Source organism: Bison bison, unplaced genomic scaffold, assembly GCF_000754665.1.
Source record: "Bison bison bison isolate TAMUID 2011002044 unplaced genomic scaffold, Bison_UMD1.0 scf7180017864164, whole genome shotgun sequence".
Classification (NCBI taxonomy): domain Eukaryota; kingdom Metazoa; phylum Chordata; class Mammalia; order Artiodactyla; family Bovidae; genus Bison; species Bison bison.
In genome coordinates, this window is record NW_011494736.1 from 1,309,065 (window position 1) to 1,331,344 (window position 22,280).

The following is a 22,280-nucleotide window of genomic DNA, read 5'->3' on the forward strand; positions in this document are numbered from 1 at the left end:
TTTTTCTGTTTTACCACTGGGTACAGTATGACCATACCAGCTCAGCTTGGTAGGAAATCCAGGTTTGCTCCATTGGCAAACTTGTGCCTATAACTGGGGCTGACTGCTTTTGTTGAGTCAGCCCCTCACATGCACTTTGGTGGACTTTTTCCTCTTCGGTGCTAGCAATATTCCAGTTTCAATGTTAAGAAACAAAAGGCAACCAAGTATAAAATACAAAACTTCTATTTTTATAATTCTAAGATATTTACAGAAATGATTAAGAACTAATGAAAGCTTTACAAATAATGTGTATTTAATTACAGCGTACCATTTATTATTTATTTTCTTTGTAAGAATGGTGAGATGGGGAAAGAGTCTAAGCCTGTTTACACACAAATATAATCCTAAACAATTGGAGGAAGCGTGTTGGTTACCCCTTGGGCCAGCTACCCTGAATTCTGCGAAACACAGAATGCACCGCTGTGTAAATTAGAAAAAGGCTCCCTCTACAGGCCGACTCCTTTGTGCTGCAGCAATTTCCTCGCTCAGGTGGCTCTATTAATGAGCATCTTTACCTCATGGAGGTAGAGCTGGTCAAATGCAATATGCAAGCTGCCTTTCCTCTTAGAGAAGATCAAAAAAATTCTTAGCATGCTGCATAATGATTTTCCTCTTGGCATGGATAATAGGTGAAAAGCCTAAAGAGCACGCTATTTTCTGTAGAATAACATTGCTTTTGCTATAATTAACTTTATTTAAATAAATTGCAAATTGAACTACTATAACTTGGCTCTGATCAACAAATATTCATCTATATTATGTATTTCCATTTATATAAGAGATGGGAAATAGATTCATACAATGGAGGGGGGAAAAAAACTGGTTTTGCCTGAGAGTATAAAGATTTTTCTTGAATATCTTGCCAGAAGCTGCCAGAGGTTTTCTATCTTCTCTGAGTACAGAACAAAAGAAAACTAGCTTGCACTATATAGGTATTTCAACTCTGAAAAGAATTTCCTACCAAAAAGAATAATAAAAAATTAGTTGACAAGAGAATTTTCATTCCAAGCTAGCTAGAGCTTTACGAGTAAGAGTAAAGATTTTATTTCCCTGCATTTAAAATTCAGTTTTCCCTTTCCTTTGGAAACATAAGGATAATTTATAGATAATAATCAGCATTTTTCACTGCAAGAAAAGTTAATAAAGGTACATAGAATAGACTTCATATATTCATTTTTTGTTGTGGGAGAATTGATTTTTACATGAGTAAATACCCCTGTTTTTCTAGAAGAGTTAAGGGCAAATATAAGGTAGCCTGGAAAAGAAGTCAACAGGGTAAATAATTTCATATAGCTAATTTTTGCCATCATAATCCTATAACCCAAAACACTATTACATGGGAATAGTTGGTTAGTTGAGCAAAAAGAAGAGTGAACGTGGACAACGTAGCTACCTTTTGCAAGCATAGGGCTTAGAAGATAGGAAAACTGGACTCCTAAACAGCTGTGTGACATCAGGCAATTTATGTTCAGTCTCTGATACTAGTTTCTCATCCATACAATTACATGATGGCATTAGTTACTAAAGTTACTTCCAGCCCTAATATTTTGGGTAGGAAATTCTTGCACTCTTTACCTTTAAGACATCAGAATTCTCAAGTTTTAGTGCACGTGAAACTCATCTGGGAACTTGCTGAAAGTGCATATTCCACCCACAGGCATTCTGGACCCCTTGTCCAGACATTCTGATTCAGTAGGTAGATTCCTAAGAATCTTTTTCATATACTTTCTCCGTGGTAAGACTGCAGGAAGACCAAGAAATACGTTCAGGAAACATTTGGATAAAATTAACTTTCTGAATAACAGGAGACATGTCTGACTAGACTTTGTACGTTGCATAACTAGCAGTGCATACATGCTAAGTTGCTTCAGTCATGTCCAATTCTTTGTGACACTACGGACCGTAGCCCACCAGGCTCCTCTGTCCATGGGATTCTCCAGGCAAGAATACTGGAGAGGGTTGCCATTTCCTTCTCCAGGGGATCTTGCAGAGTGCCTGGCAAAAAAGTAGGCTCCCAATGAATGCTGATTCAATGAACTAATTTTCATGAAAAGATTCATATTTGTGATATTAATTCATCTCCACGATTATCTAATTCTCTAAGAGAAAGAAGGTATTTCTACTGGAAGATATACGATATATTTATGTTCCTCAGAAAACTCCAAATTGATTCAGAAATGCTTTGTAAGTTAGCAACTTTTTTTAAGTCATACATCTCTTCAGTATAGCTCCCTTCCCATCCTCAAAGCAAAAGAAAAAAAAATTGAGTTCTCCACTTGCATGCCTTTCGCTAAGTGGCATAGTAACAGAATGCTCTTTTTACTCTGAAAAAGGACTAACTCTTTACATTAAAGTGCAAGAAAATCAAGTTGTCACTTCAACTCGCAGCAACTGTCTCTTCCAGCACCTCTGCCAAATGTCACCCATCCTCTCTGGGATTTGGTTCTCCTACCAGGTCTGGGGGAGTCTGCCTCGCTGCACAGCTTGTAACATCAGCCTCTGTGCCTCCAAGTCTCTGATCCTTTCTCATTTCACTTCATGTATATTAATACAGAGATTAGTTTCAATTTTTCCTGAATAGCTAATCACTTGGCAGCCTACAGCCTACTGTGGCATGGCAGGTCAAAATCAGCTGCAAAGGACAGTGACTTCAAGTTGGAAAATATAATGCTTCATGAAAACTGCACCCAGGACAGGACCTCGGACTTGTCACCCAGACATGAAAGATTTATTTTCAATTACAAATCTAAGCTTAATGCGAGGCCACCCTGGAGGAGATTCAGATCATTGCTTCTTCTAAATGACCTTCTATTTGTTTCAATATTTCCTTCGCTATTGAACAGCATCCCATGACCCTCTGAGCTGAAGATCCATATTAGCTACTATAGGAATTGCTGGGCTAGGAAAACTTTTGAAGAATTTCTTTAACTGAAGGCCAAGTTACATATAGAATTTCCTCCACGATGAGCCTTCACTGGTTAACACAGCAATAGATTTGAGGCTTCAGGCAATATTTCTGATGGATTGCAAGAACCAATATCACCATGTCACTTAGGCTTCAGTAGAATCCAAAAGCAAAGAATTATTCCAGTTTTCAGTATTAGGTGGATTTATTGTTAACATCTAATCAAGACTTATCTCATGTCCTTTTGGCATCAATAAATAAGATCACCTGAGGCTAGTTGCTGGTGATGCTACTTTGGACTCTGGAATTGGTGATTTGCCTCAGGATATTCTGGGTCCCTGTTTTAGCGCCTTTATGTACACTTAACAGCCACTCTAAAAAGCATGCCATATGACCCTAATCTAGAGTTCACAAGCTTCTTTTAAGAACCACTAATTGAAACTAAGAAAAGTTAGGTTTAAAAAATATAAAATTTAAAATTTGGGAGAGTGGGAAATTTGGATTATCACTCAAGCTTAATCAGAGGTTATTGGGAAGTAATTTAGTGTGGTTTTCTTTGTATTGTAGCTTTCACTACTTTTAACCTGAGACATTTCTCTTTCAACATATTTCTAGATCATTTGCTGTAGAATAGTTACCCATGCTTGGTTTCTGCCTTTGAATCTAACTATAATGGCTATGCTGCTGCTACTGCTGCTAAGTCGTTTCAGTCGTGTCCAACTCTATGCGACCCCATAGACGGCAGCCCACCAGGCTCCCCCATTCCTGGGATTCTCCAGGCAAGAACACTGGAGTGCGTTGCCATTTCCTTCTCCAATGCATGACAGTGAAAAGTGAAAGTGAAGTCTTTCAGTCGTGTCCGACTCTTCGAGACCCCATGGACTGCAGCCTACCAAGCTCCTTCGTCCATGGGATTTTCCAGGCAAGAGTACTGGAGTGGGTTGCCATTGCCTGGCTAATTGTGTTAGAGGAAAGTTAACATATTACCTTTACAAGGTTTATTTCATGGATGTTTAGTTTTTCCTCAGTGACTGTGTTTACATAGCATCAAGAATGGTGCTAGATTTTTCTGGTATTTGTAAACCAGGATACTCCAACTACGTACCTATTTACTTTTGCATTAAAAAAATCATTAATTCTCTTTTCCCATATATATTTTAACTGTTTTTTTCTGGAATTAGAAGTACTGAGAAATAGGCATCTTTAACTTCACAAGCATTTCTTGCATATCCGCTATATGTACGGCACTGTGCCCCATCTGGGGGTAGGATCAAACAAATGATTACAGTCCAGTGTTGGGACATACCTACAAAGGAATGTTCAGAGTAAACTGGGCATTTAAAGGAAGATGGGCTAACTGGGTTTGAAGTTCTGGCAACAACAACATTTGAGCTGAGGCTTGGAGATTGAGTACAAGTTGACCATTTAAACAAGCCAAAAAAACAGTGGTCCTCTGCAGAGAAGAATCAGTGGATGAGAGTGATGGAATCAGAGCCAGGATCCCACTAACTACAATGACTGTAATATTTTGGTGAATTTGGAAATTTAAAGGGAATATTCAAGATTATTACAGTTCTTAGGATTTTTCTTTTTTTTTAAAAAATTATTAATTAGAGGATAATTACCTTACAATGTTGTGTCGGTTTCTACTGTGCAACATGAATCAACTGCATGTATACATATATCTTCTCCCTCTTGAGCCTCCCTCCCGCCCCCGTACTCCTATCCCGCCCCTGTAGGTCATCACAGAGCACCAAGCGGAGCTCCCTGTGCTTCCCACTAGCTATATCTTTTACACATGGTAGTGAATATGTGTCAGTGCTGCTCTCCCAATCCATCTCACCCTATAGGCTTTTTCTTAAAAGAAAATTTTTATTCAAAAATGACAAAGGCGGTTCTAAATGTATTAAACATAGTGTAGAGATGCAGGTTAGATCGCTGGGTTGGAAGGATGCCCTGGAGAAGGAAATGGCAACCCACTCCAATGTTCTTGCCTAGAAAATCCCATGGACAAAGAAGCATGGCGGACTGTAGTCCTGGGGGGCATCGCAAAAACCTTGAACATAACTTAGTGACTGAACAACAACAATATTAATATTATCTGATTCCTGGGATAGTTTGACAATCAACTGAGAGGTACTATACACATTAGCTACATACTCCATCAGGTGAGAGAGCAGAGTGGTAAAAGTTCTACTACAAAGTTCATTCATTATTTATGGATTAATTGTTTCATGGAATGCTTATTCAATGGTAATTAAGTGTTAGAAACACAAAGATGGCCTCTGTTTAATCAGGGAGATAGGCTATACACCAGTGATAATATACTTTGGCAAGAGCTCAGATAGCGGTAAGCCAGAGATTGGTTGCTAAACCATCTTGTCTACATGTTTCCTATCTTATACAGTTTTCAAAGTGCATTTGAAGTGTTCAAAAAAGGAGTTGTTTCTCTGCCCTGCCCATTGCCTTTATTTTGTTCTGTTCGCATCATCTAGGTAATTCAAAGTTGAAAGTGAAAATTTGGTGAAAGTGAAAGTTGCTCAGTCATGTCTGACTCTTTGCGACCCCATGGACTATACAGTCCAGGGAATTCTCTAGGCCAGAATACTGGAGTGGGTAGCCCTTCCCTTCTCCAAACTACCATGAAATTTACATAATCCTCAAACTTTGTCATTAAAATTATTTTTAGCTAAGGAGAATTATGGGCTTCCCTGGTGACTCAGCTGGGAAAGAATCCACCTGCAGTGCAGGAGACCCCGGTTCAATTCCTGGCTCTGGAAGTTGCCCCGGTGAAGGGATAGGCTACCCACTCCAGTATTCTTGGGTTTCCCTGATAGCTCAGATGTTAAGAATCTCCCTACAGTGTGGGAGACCTGGGTTTGATCCCTGGGTTGGGAGATGCTCTGGAGGAGGGCATGGCAACCCACTCCAGTATTCTTGCCTGGAGAATCCCCAAGGACAGAGGTGCCGGGTGGGCTACAGTCCATGGAGTCACAAAGAGTCAGACATGACTGAGTGACTGAGCACACACAAGGACAGTTATAGATTTATTTTTGCTACCTGTTTTGTTTGATGTGTGTATGTGTGTTTGTGTGTGAGTATAATGGGATGTTGGTACTTCTATATGTGATATTGGTGAGATTATTTAGTGTTATTCCAGATTAGCAGTTTTATTGTATTCCACTTTTTTACACAGTGAGATATTCCTGTATTCCAAAATTCAGGATGCTTCAGTTTCTATCTTTTGAAAGTGCTAAAGCTTTTTGTAATCTCTGTAATTATTTTATGTAACCTTAATTAACACACTTTACCAAATTTCTTTGTAAATTTACTTAGTTTTGTAATTACTAAAAGTTTTTCATTTCTTTATATATGAAAAGACTAATCAAAAATTTTAACTAAAGGGAAGTCAAAGAATTCAACTATTAGTTAGAGATTTCTTGCAAAAAAATGACAATTTATTGTACCAAAGAGAAATAAGAATGTGCTCAAAGATTATGGGAACATGTCAAAATGACATTGGAAGCAATATAAAGAGGCTTCCATTGGCCAAATGTGGGACCATTAAGCATCAAAATAAATAATAGTAGTAAAAGATTATAATCCCCAGGATATAATAAGAAGCCATGAGACTATACTGCTAAGAATGAAGGGATGAATTAATCCAAATTGGGGAGAAAGAAAAGCTTTTTCTTACAGCAGCCAATTCCATCTAATAATAAAATGTGATAAATTTAATATTTGTTTCAAATCAACCAGTGCCCCCCATTATGCTACACTGAGATAAAAAAAAAAACATTATATCTATGGTTTTTCTGCCCAAAATTCATAACCTGAGGAAGTATAATCATGAGGAAACACAGCATATAAACCTTAGTTGAGGGACATTTTACACCATAACTGACCTATATTTCTCAAAAAATAACGAAGTCAAGGAAAGCAAGTTCAGTTCAGTTCAGTTCAGTTCAGTTGCTCAGTCGTGTCTGACTCTTCATGACCCCATGGACCACTGACGCCAGGCCTCCCTGTCCATCACCAACTCCCGGAGTTTACTCAAATTCATCTCCATGTTGTCGGTGATGCCATCCAACCATCTCATCCTCTGTCATCCTCTTCTCCTCCTGCAGTCAATCTTTCCCAGCATCAGAGTCTTTTCAAATGAATCAACTCTTCACATCAGGTGGCCAAAGTATTTGAGTTTCAGCTTCAGCATCAGTCCTTCCAGTGAATATTCAGGACTGATTTCCTTTAGGATTGACTGGTTGGATCTCCTTGTAGTCCAACGGACTCTCAAGAGTCTTCTCCAGCACCGCAGTTCAAAAGCATCAATTCTTTGGTGCTCAGGTTTCAATATAGTCCAACTCTCACATCCACACATGACTACTGGAAAAACCGTAGCCTTGATGAGACGGACCTTTGTTGGTAAAGTAATGTGTCTGTTTCTTAATATGCTGTCTAGGTTGGTTATAACTTTTCTTGGAAGGAGCAAGGGTCTTTTAATTTCATTGCTGCAGCCACCATCTGCAGTGATTTTGAACCCCCAAAAAATAAAGCCTCTGACTATTTCCATTGTTTCCCCATCTATTTGCCATAAAGTGATGGGACTGGATGCCATGACCTTAGTTTTCTGAATGTGTAGTTTTAAGCCAACTTTTTCACTCTCCTCTTTCAGTGTCATCAAGAGGCTCTTTGGTTCTTCTTCACTTTCTGTCCTAAGGTAGTGTCTGCATATCTGACGTTATTGATATTTCTCCTGGCAATCTTGATTCCAGCTTGTGCTTCATCCAGCCCAGCATTTCTCATGATGTACTCCGCACATATGTTAAATATGCAAAAATAAGAAAAGCAAAGACAGACCAACAAACTGTTTGAAATTGAGGAGATTAAGTGGAAAACTAAATTCCATTTGTGATTCCAGATGTGATGGGAAAGAGATTGAGAGGGAGGGAAGGAAAGATGGAAGAAGAGAAGGAAGGAAGGAAGAAGAGAGAAAAGAGGGAAGAAGGGAAGCATTGGCTTGTAGGACATTTGGGTGAAGAAATACACGATAATTTTTAATTCTGGTTTTTGAAAAGTTTTTGTAATACTGAAAGTATTCAAAAATAAAAAAATATAAATCATTAAATCAGTCAGATTACCTTTTAATAAGGAGCAATATAGTAAAAGCAACACTTAGTAAAGACCAGGTTTTGCTAGTCATACCTTAGAACGATGTGTATCTTCTCAAATATTCTATGATTATAGAAAAATTAAGCTGTATTACCAGATTTCTTCATTGCCCAGACTTTATTTCCTGTCCTTCTCTTTTTATTATTTGTGTCCTCAGGGATCAGCTAGTGTGGGATTGAGGAACACAGCCTGCCTCCTTCCTCCTCAGATTGCAGCTCTGTGCAGTTGACTACTGCTGCTTGTTTTATAATGGTCAAAGTGACTCAAGTATCACTTGTTTTAAATTGGGTTTTGTTTTGTTTTGTGTTTTGCTATTTCATCCCACAGTCCAAAGTAAATATGTGCAACTAATATGTGTTAGCAGTTTTGGTAACTATGCTAAAATAGTATTTTTCTTTTTTCACATAGGCTTTGCCCAGGATGGTCCTATTTTAATTCCTTTAAAATTACTGCCACCCACTTTACGTCTAAAAGCATTTTCCCCAGAGGTTGTCTGCTGAGAGGGTTTGCTCCTAAATTTTCACTCTTCTGTTGCCATCAAAGAAAGACAGTTTCATTTGGAAAGTTTAGTTTTTGGTCTCCATGTGGTAACAGAATTGTAATATATTAATTCCTGTTCAGCAAACAGGTATAGCATGGCCATTGGGGTTGGATGTAGTGAAACATTCAGTTCAGAAAAAAATTAAGAAGATGAGAAAATTGTAAATATAAATTATAATTATAAAGTACATACACACACACACACACACACATACTACATAAGAGAGACCAAAATATATGTTAGACAGTTAGATATTTATAAAAATTTGTATAGTCCTTACTGTTCCTGAAGCAATATAGTATAGTTCTAAACTGTGTAGTAATTCCTAAAAACTTTTCTTTATATGGCAACCATTGTGGGTCCCTCATTGTAAAGTATGCATTTAAATCACTAGCCACATTCCTGCATAATCAAAACAATGAGAAACGAACAGTGTGATTTCTTGTCTATTGGGCCTTTTAGAAAGGAGATTTCTCTTTTTACACTTCTTTGTGAGAAAGATTATCCAGAAAACACAGAAATTTTGTCAGTTTTGGTAGCAGGTTTCTTTTCCAGATTGAAATAGATAAGCACACAATAGCCTAATTCAGGGAATGTTGGATAAGCTTTTCTTGACACAGAGACCAAGAAGTGTGAACGTTAACAATCTTAGGTTGGGGTGGAGAATGGAGACCATGGCACTGAACCTGGGGTTGAGGATGATGTTTTCCCCAGCATCTTGAACCCTTCTTTAAAGAAAAAAAAAATATATATATATATATATATTTGTTTGTTTGTTTATTTGGCTGTACCAGGTCTTAGTTGAGGCATTCAAGATCTTTTGTTGTGGCATATAAGATCTTTAAGTTGTGGCATGTGGGATCTAATTCCCTGATGAGGGATTGAACCTGGATCCCCTGAATTGGGAGCACAGAGTCTTAGCCACTCAACCTCCAGGGAAGTCCCTTGAGCCATTCTTAATAATGGGAATAGTATACATAATTCAGGGCTAAGCAAATTGTGGTCTTTTCCTCTCCATTACTATCTATATTCAGAAGGAATTGATTAAAATAAATATTTTAGTCCTGTTTGGCCAAAGGAGTGACAAAATGTTAAAATTAGATTATAATATAGAAGGATCAGTCTCATCTATTGACGTTGGGCATGTTGAAAATATTGGGAATTTGGGGACAAAAAATAAAATATCAACAGCTGTTTTCTTTCCATACATCTTTTAGCATTCACCTGCTTTCCCATTGTATTCCTTCATGTTCAGCTTCCAGGAACAAGAGCCTTGGTCAGTAACACAGTTTCCTTTTCCCAAACATGGGACATTAAAAAGCAAATTATCTCACAAGAAATAAATAAGACAATGTATCGAAATATAAAAGTTTAGAAATACCACTTAGTAATATGATATTAAGATATGAGCATCATTTCAGAGCAATTTGTTTCTGGAGGATATATACAAAAAAGAAACTATTTTGACTTTATCCTTTGTTATTTTCCAAGAAGAATTTGGACAGTAGCTCTCAAGAGAACACAAAAAAAAGGAAGCTAGCTAAAGATGATGTATAATTAAATATACCATGTGTGTTCTTTTTCCCTACTCAGACCCCAAATTATCCAATTTGAAGAATTTTTAAGTCATCATATTTTAAACAATCTTGACTCAAAAAATAAAGAGAAACTAACCAATTATATCTTAACATAAGGGTTTTATTTTGCTATTACTGTCTCCCCTCAAAACAGAGTATTTTTCAAAAGTGAGTTTGGTGACAGAGTATAAGGAAAACTTGTTTGCTCCAAGGCTGAGCAACTAGTCAGAAAGATTGTATGAATCTAAAAAGAAAAGACTATCTAGAATAAGTCAGTGACATGAGTAGAATACAAAGTAGAATACAGAGACAGAGTGTAGGGAAGAATTGACCGGACTTAGCAACTAAGAAGATCAGGAGAGTTAGCATCTGGGATTTCTGATTGGATTTTTAGCCAGAGAGTTTGAGGTATTAGTCACACAGTTTTAAATATCTTTATGTTTAAGGTGCCTAGGACACAGTCTTTTACCCAGCGATTTGTTCCATTTTTTATGCTATGACTTAGTGCAATTTGGGAGAATTGATTTTGGTTTTTTTTTAAGATGCTATAAGATTCTTTTAATTGTATATAGAGGTGGTTCTATTTATAAGGAGATAATTGACATGCTTTACAGTATTATACAAACAGAACTATTTGACCAATCTTCCAGAGTGATTTAAATGATGCAACTAAAACTGGAATTATAGAGGAGACATATTTAGTTATTGTAGAGATAATTTATTACTACTTTTTTTTTACATGTTATGTATTGAATGATCATTATCAGTAAGTCAGTTTTTGTGTGAATGTAGAGATTTATTTGACTGTAACTGGACTCATTCAATATTATTTCAAGAGGAATTAAATACAAATCCTGGGTTTTACACCAAGTGTCATAAGTTATATTTAGATATCAAATTTTGATCTGAATATATTTGATCTATACCTATATTTTGATGTAGGATTATAAGCAATAAACTACCTAGAATGTATTCTTATTCTCTCAATCAACTTGTCTTTGTCTCACACACACAAACACAGACACTCTCATATCTCCTTTATCCTTCAAGAGTCCTTTCTATCTAATGCACAGTAATCCTTCCATAATGTTGTTTTCAGGGTTCATGCCATCAACCTATTTTTATAGATCTAAACATTTGTAACAAATTCCTCCAGGAATTTAAACTAATGGTTCTGTATTATACCAAAATTCACTTAATAGCAAGTAAAGTAAAAGAATTCCTTGTCACTTTGTTTTATATTTTAATATGCTTTCATATATATGAATATTACATATTTGCAATATTCTTTTATGTAAGAAGATATCATGAAATTTTCCTTAAATTATTATGTAGATTCAATAAAAGATGACTTAACTAGAAAGATATGTGTCTTTGGAAACTATTTTTAAAAACTTCCATCACAAGAATGATTTAATATTTCCAGGATTGTACACACATACACTCACTCACCTGATAGACTAGGGATTGTCCTTTTGTTTCTTAGCATGTTGAGTCTCATAGGAAAAAAAAGACTAATCATGTATTTCTTAGTGTTTTTCAAAATTATCCAGGAAGATTTGACTTCATCTATTGTTTCCCACAATGACCCTAAAGAATTTCTGATTCATATATCCATTCTGAGAATGGATTGAGTTATTCAGTCAATAGAGATTATTATCACAGTCTGGTTTTCACAAATGTAATTGACTTCCTGTTTTTTAAAAAAGTAAATTAAAAGTATATTTTAAATTGAATAAAATAATTTTTATCACAAACATGGAACTATTATGTTGTTTCTATAATGGGTCTTCAATAACAGTAAATCTACTTTTTAAAATTAATTAGTTCCATAAACTTGCAGAGATTGGAAAATACATCCCTTAATATACTTAATCAATCTCTGCTGCTGCTGCTAAGTCACTTCAGTCATGTCCGACTCTATGTGACCCCATAGACGGCAGCCGACCAGGCTCCCCGTCCCTGGGATTCTCCAGGCAGGAGTACTGGAGTGGGGTGTCATTTCCATCTCCAATGCATGAAAGTGAAAAGTGAAAGTGAAATTGCTCAGTCATGTCCGACCCTCAGCGACCCCATGGACTGCAGCCTACCAGGCTCCTTTATATATCTCTAAATATTTTCTATGTAATAAATTAATAATCTATAAAACAGAACATTTTATAAAATACTTTTTCATTTATATTTCAGGGAAGTAAAATTTGCCACCCCAAAATGTGTCTTTGGAATGAGGATTATTTTAGGCTGTTTATTTTTAAGTAACAGAAGACTCAATAAGTCTTTCTTTTACCTCCCCCTTGGGCTGCCTAAAGAGTTAGATAAAAGGACCCTTAACAGGAAGTGAAGTGTCCCCAGGGATAGCTATGAAGAATATGGGCTCAATGTGGTAGGGAGAGTTTAGCAATTCATATAAATTAAAGTCAGCTCTGTGTCCCATGTCTCTGCCTGGTCTATCTTTTAAAAATTTAATTTTTTAATTGTTTGTTTTTTAGTTTTTACAATGTTGTGTTGTTTTCTGCCACACAACAATACAAATCAGCCATAATTTTACATACATCCTCTTCCTCCTTCCCTCCCTCCCAAGCCTCCCAAGCCATGCCCCTTCCCATCCCTCTAGGTCATCAGAGAGTGCCACACTGGGCTCCATGTGCTCTACAGCAACCTCTCACCAGCTATGCGTCTCATGCCTGATGGTGTAAATACGCTGAGGCTACTTTCTCCCTTCATCCCACTCTCTCTCTCCCCCACTGTGTCCACAAGTCCATTTTCTACATCTGCATCTCCATTCTGTCTGGCCCATCTTCACGTGAATCTCCTTCATCCCCTTTGAATTCCCAAACCAGCATCCTCTTTTGTCTTTAGCTGAAATGGCATTTAAGGTGAAGGCTTCAATCATTTTGGCAAAGTTTTCCTGATTCTTTCTTATGTATACGTGTTATTAAATTTGTTTGTTGGTTCCTTTAGAGGTAGCATTTCTTTGTGGAAAGGTCAGCAAGGTGATTTCCCTTAGCTTCAAGAGAGACAAATTTATAATGCCCCAGGATCTTAATACTAAAACAGCAAATAAAAATATTGTATTCAATAGTTCCTGAACATAGGGTTCACTTTTATTTATGCTGAAAGTAAGGAAACCACACAGCTTTCACAATATTCCAAAATTGTGAGGTACTCTGAAACCATGTCTCCTATTAGTATAAATATTAGCAGTTTTGCCCTTGGCTAAAGTACAAGCCACTGTAAGAGAGTATAATTCAGCATGTTGGGCTGAAGTAGCCGTAAGTAAAGGTGCTGTCTCAACACTAACAGAAGGAGTTGAAGTAGCAAACCCAGCACAGTATTTCCCATTGTTACCTTTTAAATATGAACCATCAGTGAACCGTGAGAAGTAAATGTTACCCAAAAGAATTTTCTGTAGATCATCGGGAGAGTCAGGAGGTGGTACATCAGCATTAAGCAGTTGTGAGGGACCTCATCAGAGACACAGGGGAGAAGAGTAGCAGGGTTAAGGTTGTTACAACATAGAAGACTTATGTGAGGAGCAGTTAACAACAGAATTTCATAAGACATTAAGTGGCTGACAAAGAAATGTTGAGTGTGATGAGAGTTTAGGAGGGCTTCTACTCTGTGGTATACAAAAAGTTAAAGGGGATAGCAGTTTTCTCAGTGGCCTTAATCAGAAGGGCAGGAGTCATAATGGCTCTAAGCCAAGGGGATATCCCTGTGCCAGGGGGTCCATTTGCCGGCTATTGCATGCATGGGTCAGTGGTGGTTCCCATGTTTATAAGCGAGTACATACAAGGCATTCATTTCCTTTTTATATATATAAAAAAAAAAAAAGAAAAAGAGAATCTGGTCATTAGGATATCCAAGGGTCAGGTAAGTTCATCAAACTGTTCTTTAAGGCTTCAAAGTCTATGTCATCATCCAGTTCTTCCCATAAAATTGGGTCAAGGTTGTTACTGTTGAGTAAAACATATAGACATTTCACCATAAGAGAGAAATTTTGGAATCCAGTTTTGGCAGTAACTGACTAGCTTAACTCCAGGAGTTGGTGATGGACAGGGAGGCCTGGCATGCTGCAGTCCATGGGGTCACAAAGAATGGGACACGACTGAGCGACTGAACTTAAAACCTCAGAGTCGGTGTTTAGTTTTGGGTTTAAGGAAATTTAAGACACCATGAAATATATTTGGATCTAGGTAAAGCCCTTGTTCTATTAATAACATCAGATGCCCTTATTATCGAGCCCAGGTTTGAACAAACTGCAATTTTCCCTTGGAGACCTCATGTCCCTTTAAGGCTAAAAGTCTTAGCAAGTGGTGGATGCCTTCTTGTAAAAAGGCTTGAAGAAAGCAAGGAAGCAAATCTCCACATATTGCACCAAAGTAGAACCTCTGAGGAACTTTGTGTCATCCAGGTCATCCTTCAGGATTGACAATAATAAAAACTCTCAGCAAAACCATCAGACATTATTTTACTGGCTAGGTGAATTGTTTTTCTTCCTAAGTGAAAGCAAAAAGTTATTGGCTACCTTCAATAACTGGAATACTAAAGAATGTGCCACATAATCAATTACTGTAAAGGATTCCCTTCCAGCAGGAATGGATATCAGTAGAGCATAAAGGTTAAGAATAACAGGGTGTTAAGGGATAACAATTTGTTTATTGCTCAGAGGTCCTGGACAGACTTTCACCTTTGGCTTTTAGGTTTTCTCATCAGTAAAATGGTAGTGTTACAGGGACTAGTACAAGGGACAATGAGCCCTTGAGCCTTGTAACCTTCTATTACGGGCTTCATGCCTTCTTTACTGTAGGGTATTGATTAATTCTGGGAAAAGATTTTGAGGAATCTATTTGAACTTAATTTTTTTTTTTTTTTGGCTGCGCTGGGTCTTAGTTGCTGCACGCTGGCTTTCTCTAGTTGTGGATTGCTGGAGCTTCTCTTGCTGCAGAGCCCGGGCTCTAGAACACCTGGCTCAGTAGTTAGGGCACATGTGCTTAGTTGCTTCACGGCATGTTGGATCTTTCCGGTCCAGGAATGGATCCAACCCATATCCCCTGCATTGGTGGGCAGATTCTTAACCAGCAGGGACGTTCCCATCTGAATCTCATAAGAGATGTGATGTGGAATTACCAACATCAGTTGATGATTTACCCATAAGGAAGGTGGTAACAGATGTAATAGGGCCAAAGATCAGTGTTTCCAGGATCAGCCCTAGTGTCATCAGAGACAGAGTGAATAAAACATGTCAAAGGGTAATTTAATTCCACCGGTAGGTTACTTTGATGATTGCTGTAAAGTTCTAGAATTGTCTTCCCCTTTTGGGAGAAAGCAATTCTGGCATGATACTTCTCTAAGAAGTCTTGGCCTCATAGGATGTGTATCTTTCAAAGGGCCTAAACAAAGACAATAGATTCAGAGACAGGAACCTCTTGAGGTTCAACTCCACTAGTTGAACTTTTTAGTATTCCAAAGCAGAGCTGCTTTACAGGAGTGTGTTTGAACATGGAGAGTGTGACTTTAGTGTTATTTAGGACTGGAAGAGATTCATCCCCAATCTGGAGTAATATTTCTCCAAGCCGATCAAGAGGGAGGGTTGGGAAGAGCCCCTGTGGTCCTTTGGAGCCCCGTCATTAAGAAGTGAAAGGAAAAAAAAAAAAAGTGAAAGGAACATAGAAAGGCAGGTTGGAAAACTGAAGGTGCCTATAGCACTTAAATTTGTAACAATCTCTTTTTCAATTTCCTGGCTCCTTTCAATAATAGAAGAAACCAGGGTAGTTTGGGTTTTGTTTGTTGTTGTAAGTCGTATCCAACTCTTTTGCGACCCCATGGACTGTAGTAGCCCTCCAGGCTCCACTGTCCATGGGCCTTCACAGGTAAGAATATTGTAGTGGTTTGCCATTTCCTTCTCCAGAGGATCTTCCTGACCCAGGGATCAAATCCATGCCTTCCGCATTGCAGGCTGATTCTTTACTCTGAGCCATCAGGAAAGACTTAGGTTTTGTTTAGGGAATCTTCATTTGCTGGAGCTCAAGATTAAGAAGGTTGATGTTTTTCCTTTTAGGTAACTCATTTAGAGTGAGAGAGAGCTGGCTTGTCAGATTAACTAAATCAGGAGTGGATGTGGTTTCCCATTCCATCCTGATTCTTTTTACTGGAAGAAAAGGTCCCAGGTTAGCCCATTCATAAATACAGAGTTTAAAGTTACCAGGATAGAATCAACATCTGAAAGAAGAAAAAAATGTTCTCTAAAAATAATCTGAAGTTGATTTTAATAGTTATGACCAGTTTCATTAGATTTTTGTGTGCAAGCCTGAATTTTGTCCAATCAACAAACTTAGGTAAATCCCTAGGAATTGCCTGATGAGTCACCGGTGATTGCTTGAGCCTGATCAGATAGTAAAGTAGCAGGCTGCTCTTTCAGTTGTGATTCTAGACACCTTTCAGGATATTCTCAGCGGTTTTCATCCAGTAGTGGGTCTGGCCTTCACCAACAAACTTATGAACTAGCTGATATAGGTCAGACAAACCAGGTAGATAAGTCTGAATGACTATATTAAATTCCTTAGTAATTCTGTGAGGATTTTTTGTTACTTTGGGAAAATCTTTGACTATGGTTTCAAGGAAAAGGGAAGTTTGGCAAGAGAATTAGTGTGGAGGAATTTAGCTTATAAAGAAGGTGTAGGTGATATAAGATCTTCCCTGGAGGCTCAGCGGTAAAGAATTTGGCTGTAATGCAGGAGACCCAGGTTCAATCTCTGGGTCAGGAAGATACCCTGGAGGAGGAAATGGCAACCCCCTCTAGTATTCTTGCCTGGGAAATCCCACGGTAGAGGATCCTGTCAGGCTACAGTTCATGGGATTGCAAGAGATGGACACAACTTAGTGTGACTAAACCACCACCACCACCAGGTGATATAGAGGGAAGAGGAAGATGGCACCAGAGGCAGGTCCTGAGACAAAGAAGGCAGGGAAGGAGCATGAGGTTTTACAAGAATTGGAAGGACTGATGTTGAAGCTGAAACTCCAATACTTTGGCCACCTGATGCAAAGAGCTGACTCATTTGAAAAGACCATGATGCTGGGAAAGATTGAGGGCAGGAGGAGAAGGGGACAACAGAGGATGAGATGGTTGGATGGCATCACAGACTCAGTGGACATGGGTTTGGGTGGACTCTGGGAGTTGGTGATGGACAGGGAGGCCTGGCGTGCTGTGGTTCATGGGGTCGCAAAGAGTTGGACACGACTGAGCCACTGAACTGAACTGAATCTTTCTTTGTTGTTTTCTTTCTTTTGCCTCAACTCATCTTAAACATCTTATTTTGCAGAGAAGCAATTTTAGGCTCCTGATAACATTTGGAAACCTCAGAATACCAATTAAAATAAGTATTGCATTAAGTTTCTGGAAATGTTGGATCATTGTCCAATTTGGTTTTAAGAAAAATGAGTTTGGGGATTTTAAAAATTCCCCATAATGGCCACTGATATTCTAAATCACCTTTAGTTAGGTTGGTCCATTTGGTTAGAAATACGCCTGAGGAAGGACTATAGTTTTTAAACATAAAATTGGCCAGAGTCCCTGTAAATGGGCATGCTCAAAACTCTAGATAGTAGGGATCCCATTTCTCAAAGATTTCTACCTAGAGTAAAAGGATAATTTTCAAATAGCATAAACATCTCAAGCAACGCAAACAGCTCAAATAGCCTGCAGGTCTAATACCAGCCAGTTCAGAAGGAACACTCTAGTTCTGAAGGTCTGCTCAGTACAGCTCTAATGTAACAGCCCAATTCAAAGGGAATCAGGCCAAAGGCTTAATAGCACAGTGCCAATAAAATAGCCCCTCTTCCAAAAGGAATTGAGTCAAAGGCTGAACCCACACAGTTATAATGAAGCAGCCCCTGATCCCAGTGGAATGAACCAAAGGCTAGCCAATTCCAGGAGAAACAGCCCCCACCCCACCTCCCCCTCCCCGTTCCAGAACGAATCCTGCCGAAGATGAGCACAGTTTCAATTCAAAAAGGCCAATTTCAAAAATCAGGCAGATGCCAAATAAGTACTTGCACACATACAGAACAAAGTCTTAGCCAGAAAAGAAGTGAAGTGAAGTGAAGTCGTTCAGTAGTGTCCGACTCTTTGCGACCCCATGGACTGTAGCCTACCAGGCTCCTTTGTCCATGGTATTTTCCAGGCAATAGTACTGGAGTGGATTGTCATTTCCTTCTCCAGGTAGCCAGAAAAGACATAGTCTTAAAACAGAGCCCCAGTGAAGCCTGGAGGACTTCAAAGTGCAAATAGGGCAGAAGCTTAGGTCCAGAAGAAAGACTAACTCTTAAATCCCAGGGCTGACAAGAAAAGCAGTGAGCAGCAATGGGTTCAATGTGAGCATCACACTTGTCTACCATCACTAGCCTGGAAATCATCAGGGGTCTTGTCTGGATCTCCATGCAGGCCACCAAAATGTTGACTTAAATAGACAGCCAGCAATTTCCCCAGTAGAAATGGGTTTGCTTGGGATCAACGAAGAATTGCAGTTTGGGGTCTACAACTGTGGCGAGCCACATGCCAGTCCCCCCACAGCAAAGAAAGAAAGAGTTTTTTAAAAAAGGGAAAAGGAAGGTGGGAGCATATAGTAAACAAAGAGTCTATTGGAGGACTTTGAAGAGTTTGAAGTATAGTGGCTTTTCAGAGACCGAGTTGTGAGAGTCTCTCATTGGCTGAGCTCTTGCCAGGCAAGGAAAGCTTTTCTTCCTTTTGGGCTCTGCTATTGTCACAGTGCATGAGAGCTCCCCTTTCTGACTTCCCAACTCTATTTTAATTGAGGTTTCTCTTTATCAGTTTTGCACTATCCATCTCCTTTTTTTAAATTGCCTTTTCTACTCTGTCAGTTTAGATCTTTGTAACCTCTCCCCACCCTCATTCTATTAATCAACATATATTCCTCTTCATTATTAAATTCACTATGAAATTGAGCTTTGAACATTGGAGAAATATGAATCTCAACTTTTCAAGAATCTTCAAATGTTCTATATTGTTTTCTAACTTCTTATATTATCTCAGTTGAGCATCTTGGGCATTATATTCTAAAATATAATCTCAAATTATATCAGCTACAGTGATTCTTAACCATGGTGCATCATCAATAAATATGTGCATATACCTATACATGCAAAGAGTTGCATATAATTTTATGCACAAGTCTTAGAAAAATACCCCTGTTCTGTGTCCTCATATCCTGCCAGTCTGCCACACATACATTAAATTCCAACCATATAAGACCACAAGCAACTTGAGGACTGACAGTTTTTATGCAAAAACACACCCTCATACACCCCATGATACTATCTCAAATATCTCCACCAAGTAAGTCAGCCCCTAGAATGTCTCTCTTGAGGTCTTTCACAATGTTTTCATTCTCTCTTTACCTGCTACCTGTTACCTGTTACCTGGATAGCTTGGGAAACATTTGGGGAAGATAAATATCATTTTCCAGATTTTAGTCTCTGCTATTCTTCCTAAAGTAAATTAGTTTATTCTGGTGGAAAATAATTTTTTCCTAAAGAACTTGGGTTTTACTCATCTTGATGAAAACAGGTTTCAATTTTATTTAAATTTTATATCTGTTTGACTCATGTCAACTCAAAATGGTGTTCTTTGATGTCTTTTGGTTTCTATTTTCCAGGTTTCTTGAGCACAGGGGATCAGGCTGCAAAAGGAAACTATGGACTCCTTGATCTCATACAGGCTTTAAGATGGACTAGTGAGAATATTGGATTCTTTGGTGGTGACCCCTTAAGAATCACTGTTTTTGGATCTGGCGCTGGGGGTTCATGTGTCAATCTGCTGACTTTATCCCATTATTCTGAAGGTAACCGTTGGAGCAATTCAACCAAAGGTATTATGCAGGTTGCAAATTTTGACAATTTTGGTGTCTGCATGCCACCACCATCAGTAGTATGTGATGCTCTGTATATATTTCTGTTTAAACTAAATGTTAGAATGAACTCAATAACTGTTTCAAACTTTGTTTCTTCAGCTTCTCTATGCATGTTTAAATTTTTGTCAAACTCTTTTCTTTGTTTCCTGTGGAGCTTGGTTTGGATGCCCTTACAAGCACACTTCAGAATAATTAACATTACAGTAACTTTTCTCTCCTCCAAAGGGTGATTTTGGGGAAAATCAAAGATGTTCACATTTCTGTTATGTTGATTCAGTAATCAAAATCAAAGACATGGGTTTTTAAAAAAATATCGTTTAATGCAAGGCTTGTATATAATCTATTTTCTAGATGGTAAACTTTTAAACCCTTTACTAGTATGAAGATAATAAGGAAGCGGTTGTTAGCTAGTTCGTCTGGAAACATCATTTTCACTTGTCTGAGTAGAGGACAGACGTTTGATTATTTTGCATGCATGATCCAAAATTGTCAAAGCATTAAGGTCACTAGTAGAGCTTTTGATTAAAAAGAAAAATATGTTTGATTTTGTGCTTTTTCTATTTTCAACTCAAAAATGTTATTTTTTCCCCCTGAAGCCTGGCAAAGCAGCCTGGAACACTGAGGCTGGTTAAATCCATGAGATATTGTTTTTGTCTCCATTTTCTGGCCTTGACATCTTTTTTCCAAAATGCCTGTGCAAGGCTTATCATGCTGGTCTTTATGAACTCCCATTTTACCATGAGTTTAGTCACCCATTCTTATAGCATTATTAACTTGAAATATCCACAAGAACAGAGGTGTTTTGTTAGAGAAATCTGTAAAGTAAATACTTTCTCTCCATTATACATACAGAATAGATAGGAAAAGAGAGAATACATATCAACCATCTTATATTTTCTGCTTTTCCATTGTCAGTTTATGGATATTAAGAAAGTATACACTGTCAGTTTTAAATCATGAAGCTTGTGAGTTTGTAAGACTAAGTTTTAGTGTATGAGCATTAGACACAGAATATTTGTTTTTGGCATCAAAGACACATTAATGTCAAATTTCAGAATAACAGTCATTAAATGAGTTTATATATTTGGAGGATCATATATTATTACTGACTTAATTTGTAGACATAGTTTATGTAATATCTCACTTTATCAGTAGAGTTCTGATTCAAGATAACAAAATGACACCTGTATGAGAACTCTCCCAAAGTATAGAGATTTTGGTCTTCAGTGAAATGACTTATTTTGAAATAATAAAGTTTGTTGTTTTTTTCCGTACTTGAACAGATTAGAATGTTCTAGCTTGAAGACTAAACTAACACCAGTACTTATCTAGGATAATGTTAGCCAATCTCTTCAGATTCTTAGGGTCATTTGGTCTCAAAGCCTATTTGCACTGATTTTTTTTCTAAATGTAAAGTGAACATGGGTATCAAAGCCATTTTCAGCCAATATAAAACTAGCATTTTATAAAGAGATGAATCAATTAGTCCGTCAGCTAGTGTTGCTATTCATCAATCAATCAATGTGGTAAACAGTGGCAAATGGCTGTGCAAAGAGGTGAAAACATAACATTCCATCACACACACTCTTCAAGGAAATCTATCCATGCCTGGCTAGATAAATGTACTTATGTGTGATCTAGTTCTAAGCTTATTTCTAGTAACAAAGCTGCCTAAATTGACCAGGAGATGCTCAGAAGGGGTCTTGGAATCATCAGGCTAATTTTATCTCTGTTACAGACTTTAAAGTTTGGGAACTTCCTAGAGCTGCAACAATTCTCGGGCCTGTAACAATCATGCATACGAGCACTCTCACTAATGATAGAATATGTGGATTTTCCCAATACCATTTAGATGGCATATTTCAGACTATATTAAATGTGATATGTATTTTTTGGGTGTATTTAGTTAATGTCATTAAGTCCCTAAAATGGGAAAGAATCTTATAGAAGTCTTATTTTAGCTATAAAGTTTTTAAGCAGTAAAATATTTCTCTGAGCCAATGTTGACAAACACAGTTTTAAAAAGTTATTCGTTACTATAGGTATTCTCTTTGCTGTAGCAAACAAAATATTTTCATAAAGATGTCAGAAATCAAAACAAATATTTATTAGTA

General features: G+C 37.8%; 1 protein-coding gene across 1 annotated transcript in view; it reads left to right on the forward strand.

Annotated features, from left to right (window-relative positions):
• NLGN1 (neuroligin 1) overlaps nucleotides 1-22,280 on the forward strand; it is a 529,443-nt gene that overhangs the window by 501,773 nt on the left and 5,390 nt on the right. The window contains exon 3 of the mRNA XM_010841636.1: nucleotides 19,912-20,124. Coding sequence (XP_010839938.1) covers nucleotides 19,912-20,124 — 213 coding nt within the window. The remainder of the gene's footprint in view (nucleotides 1-19,911; nucleotides 20,125-22,280) is intronic.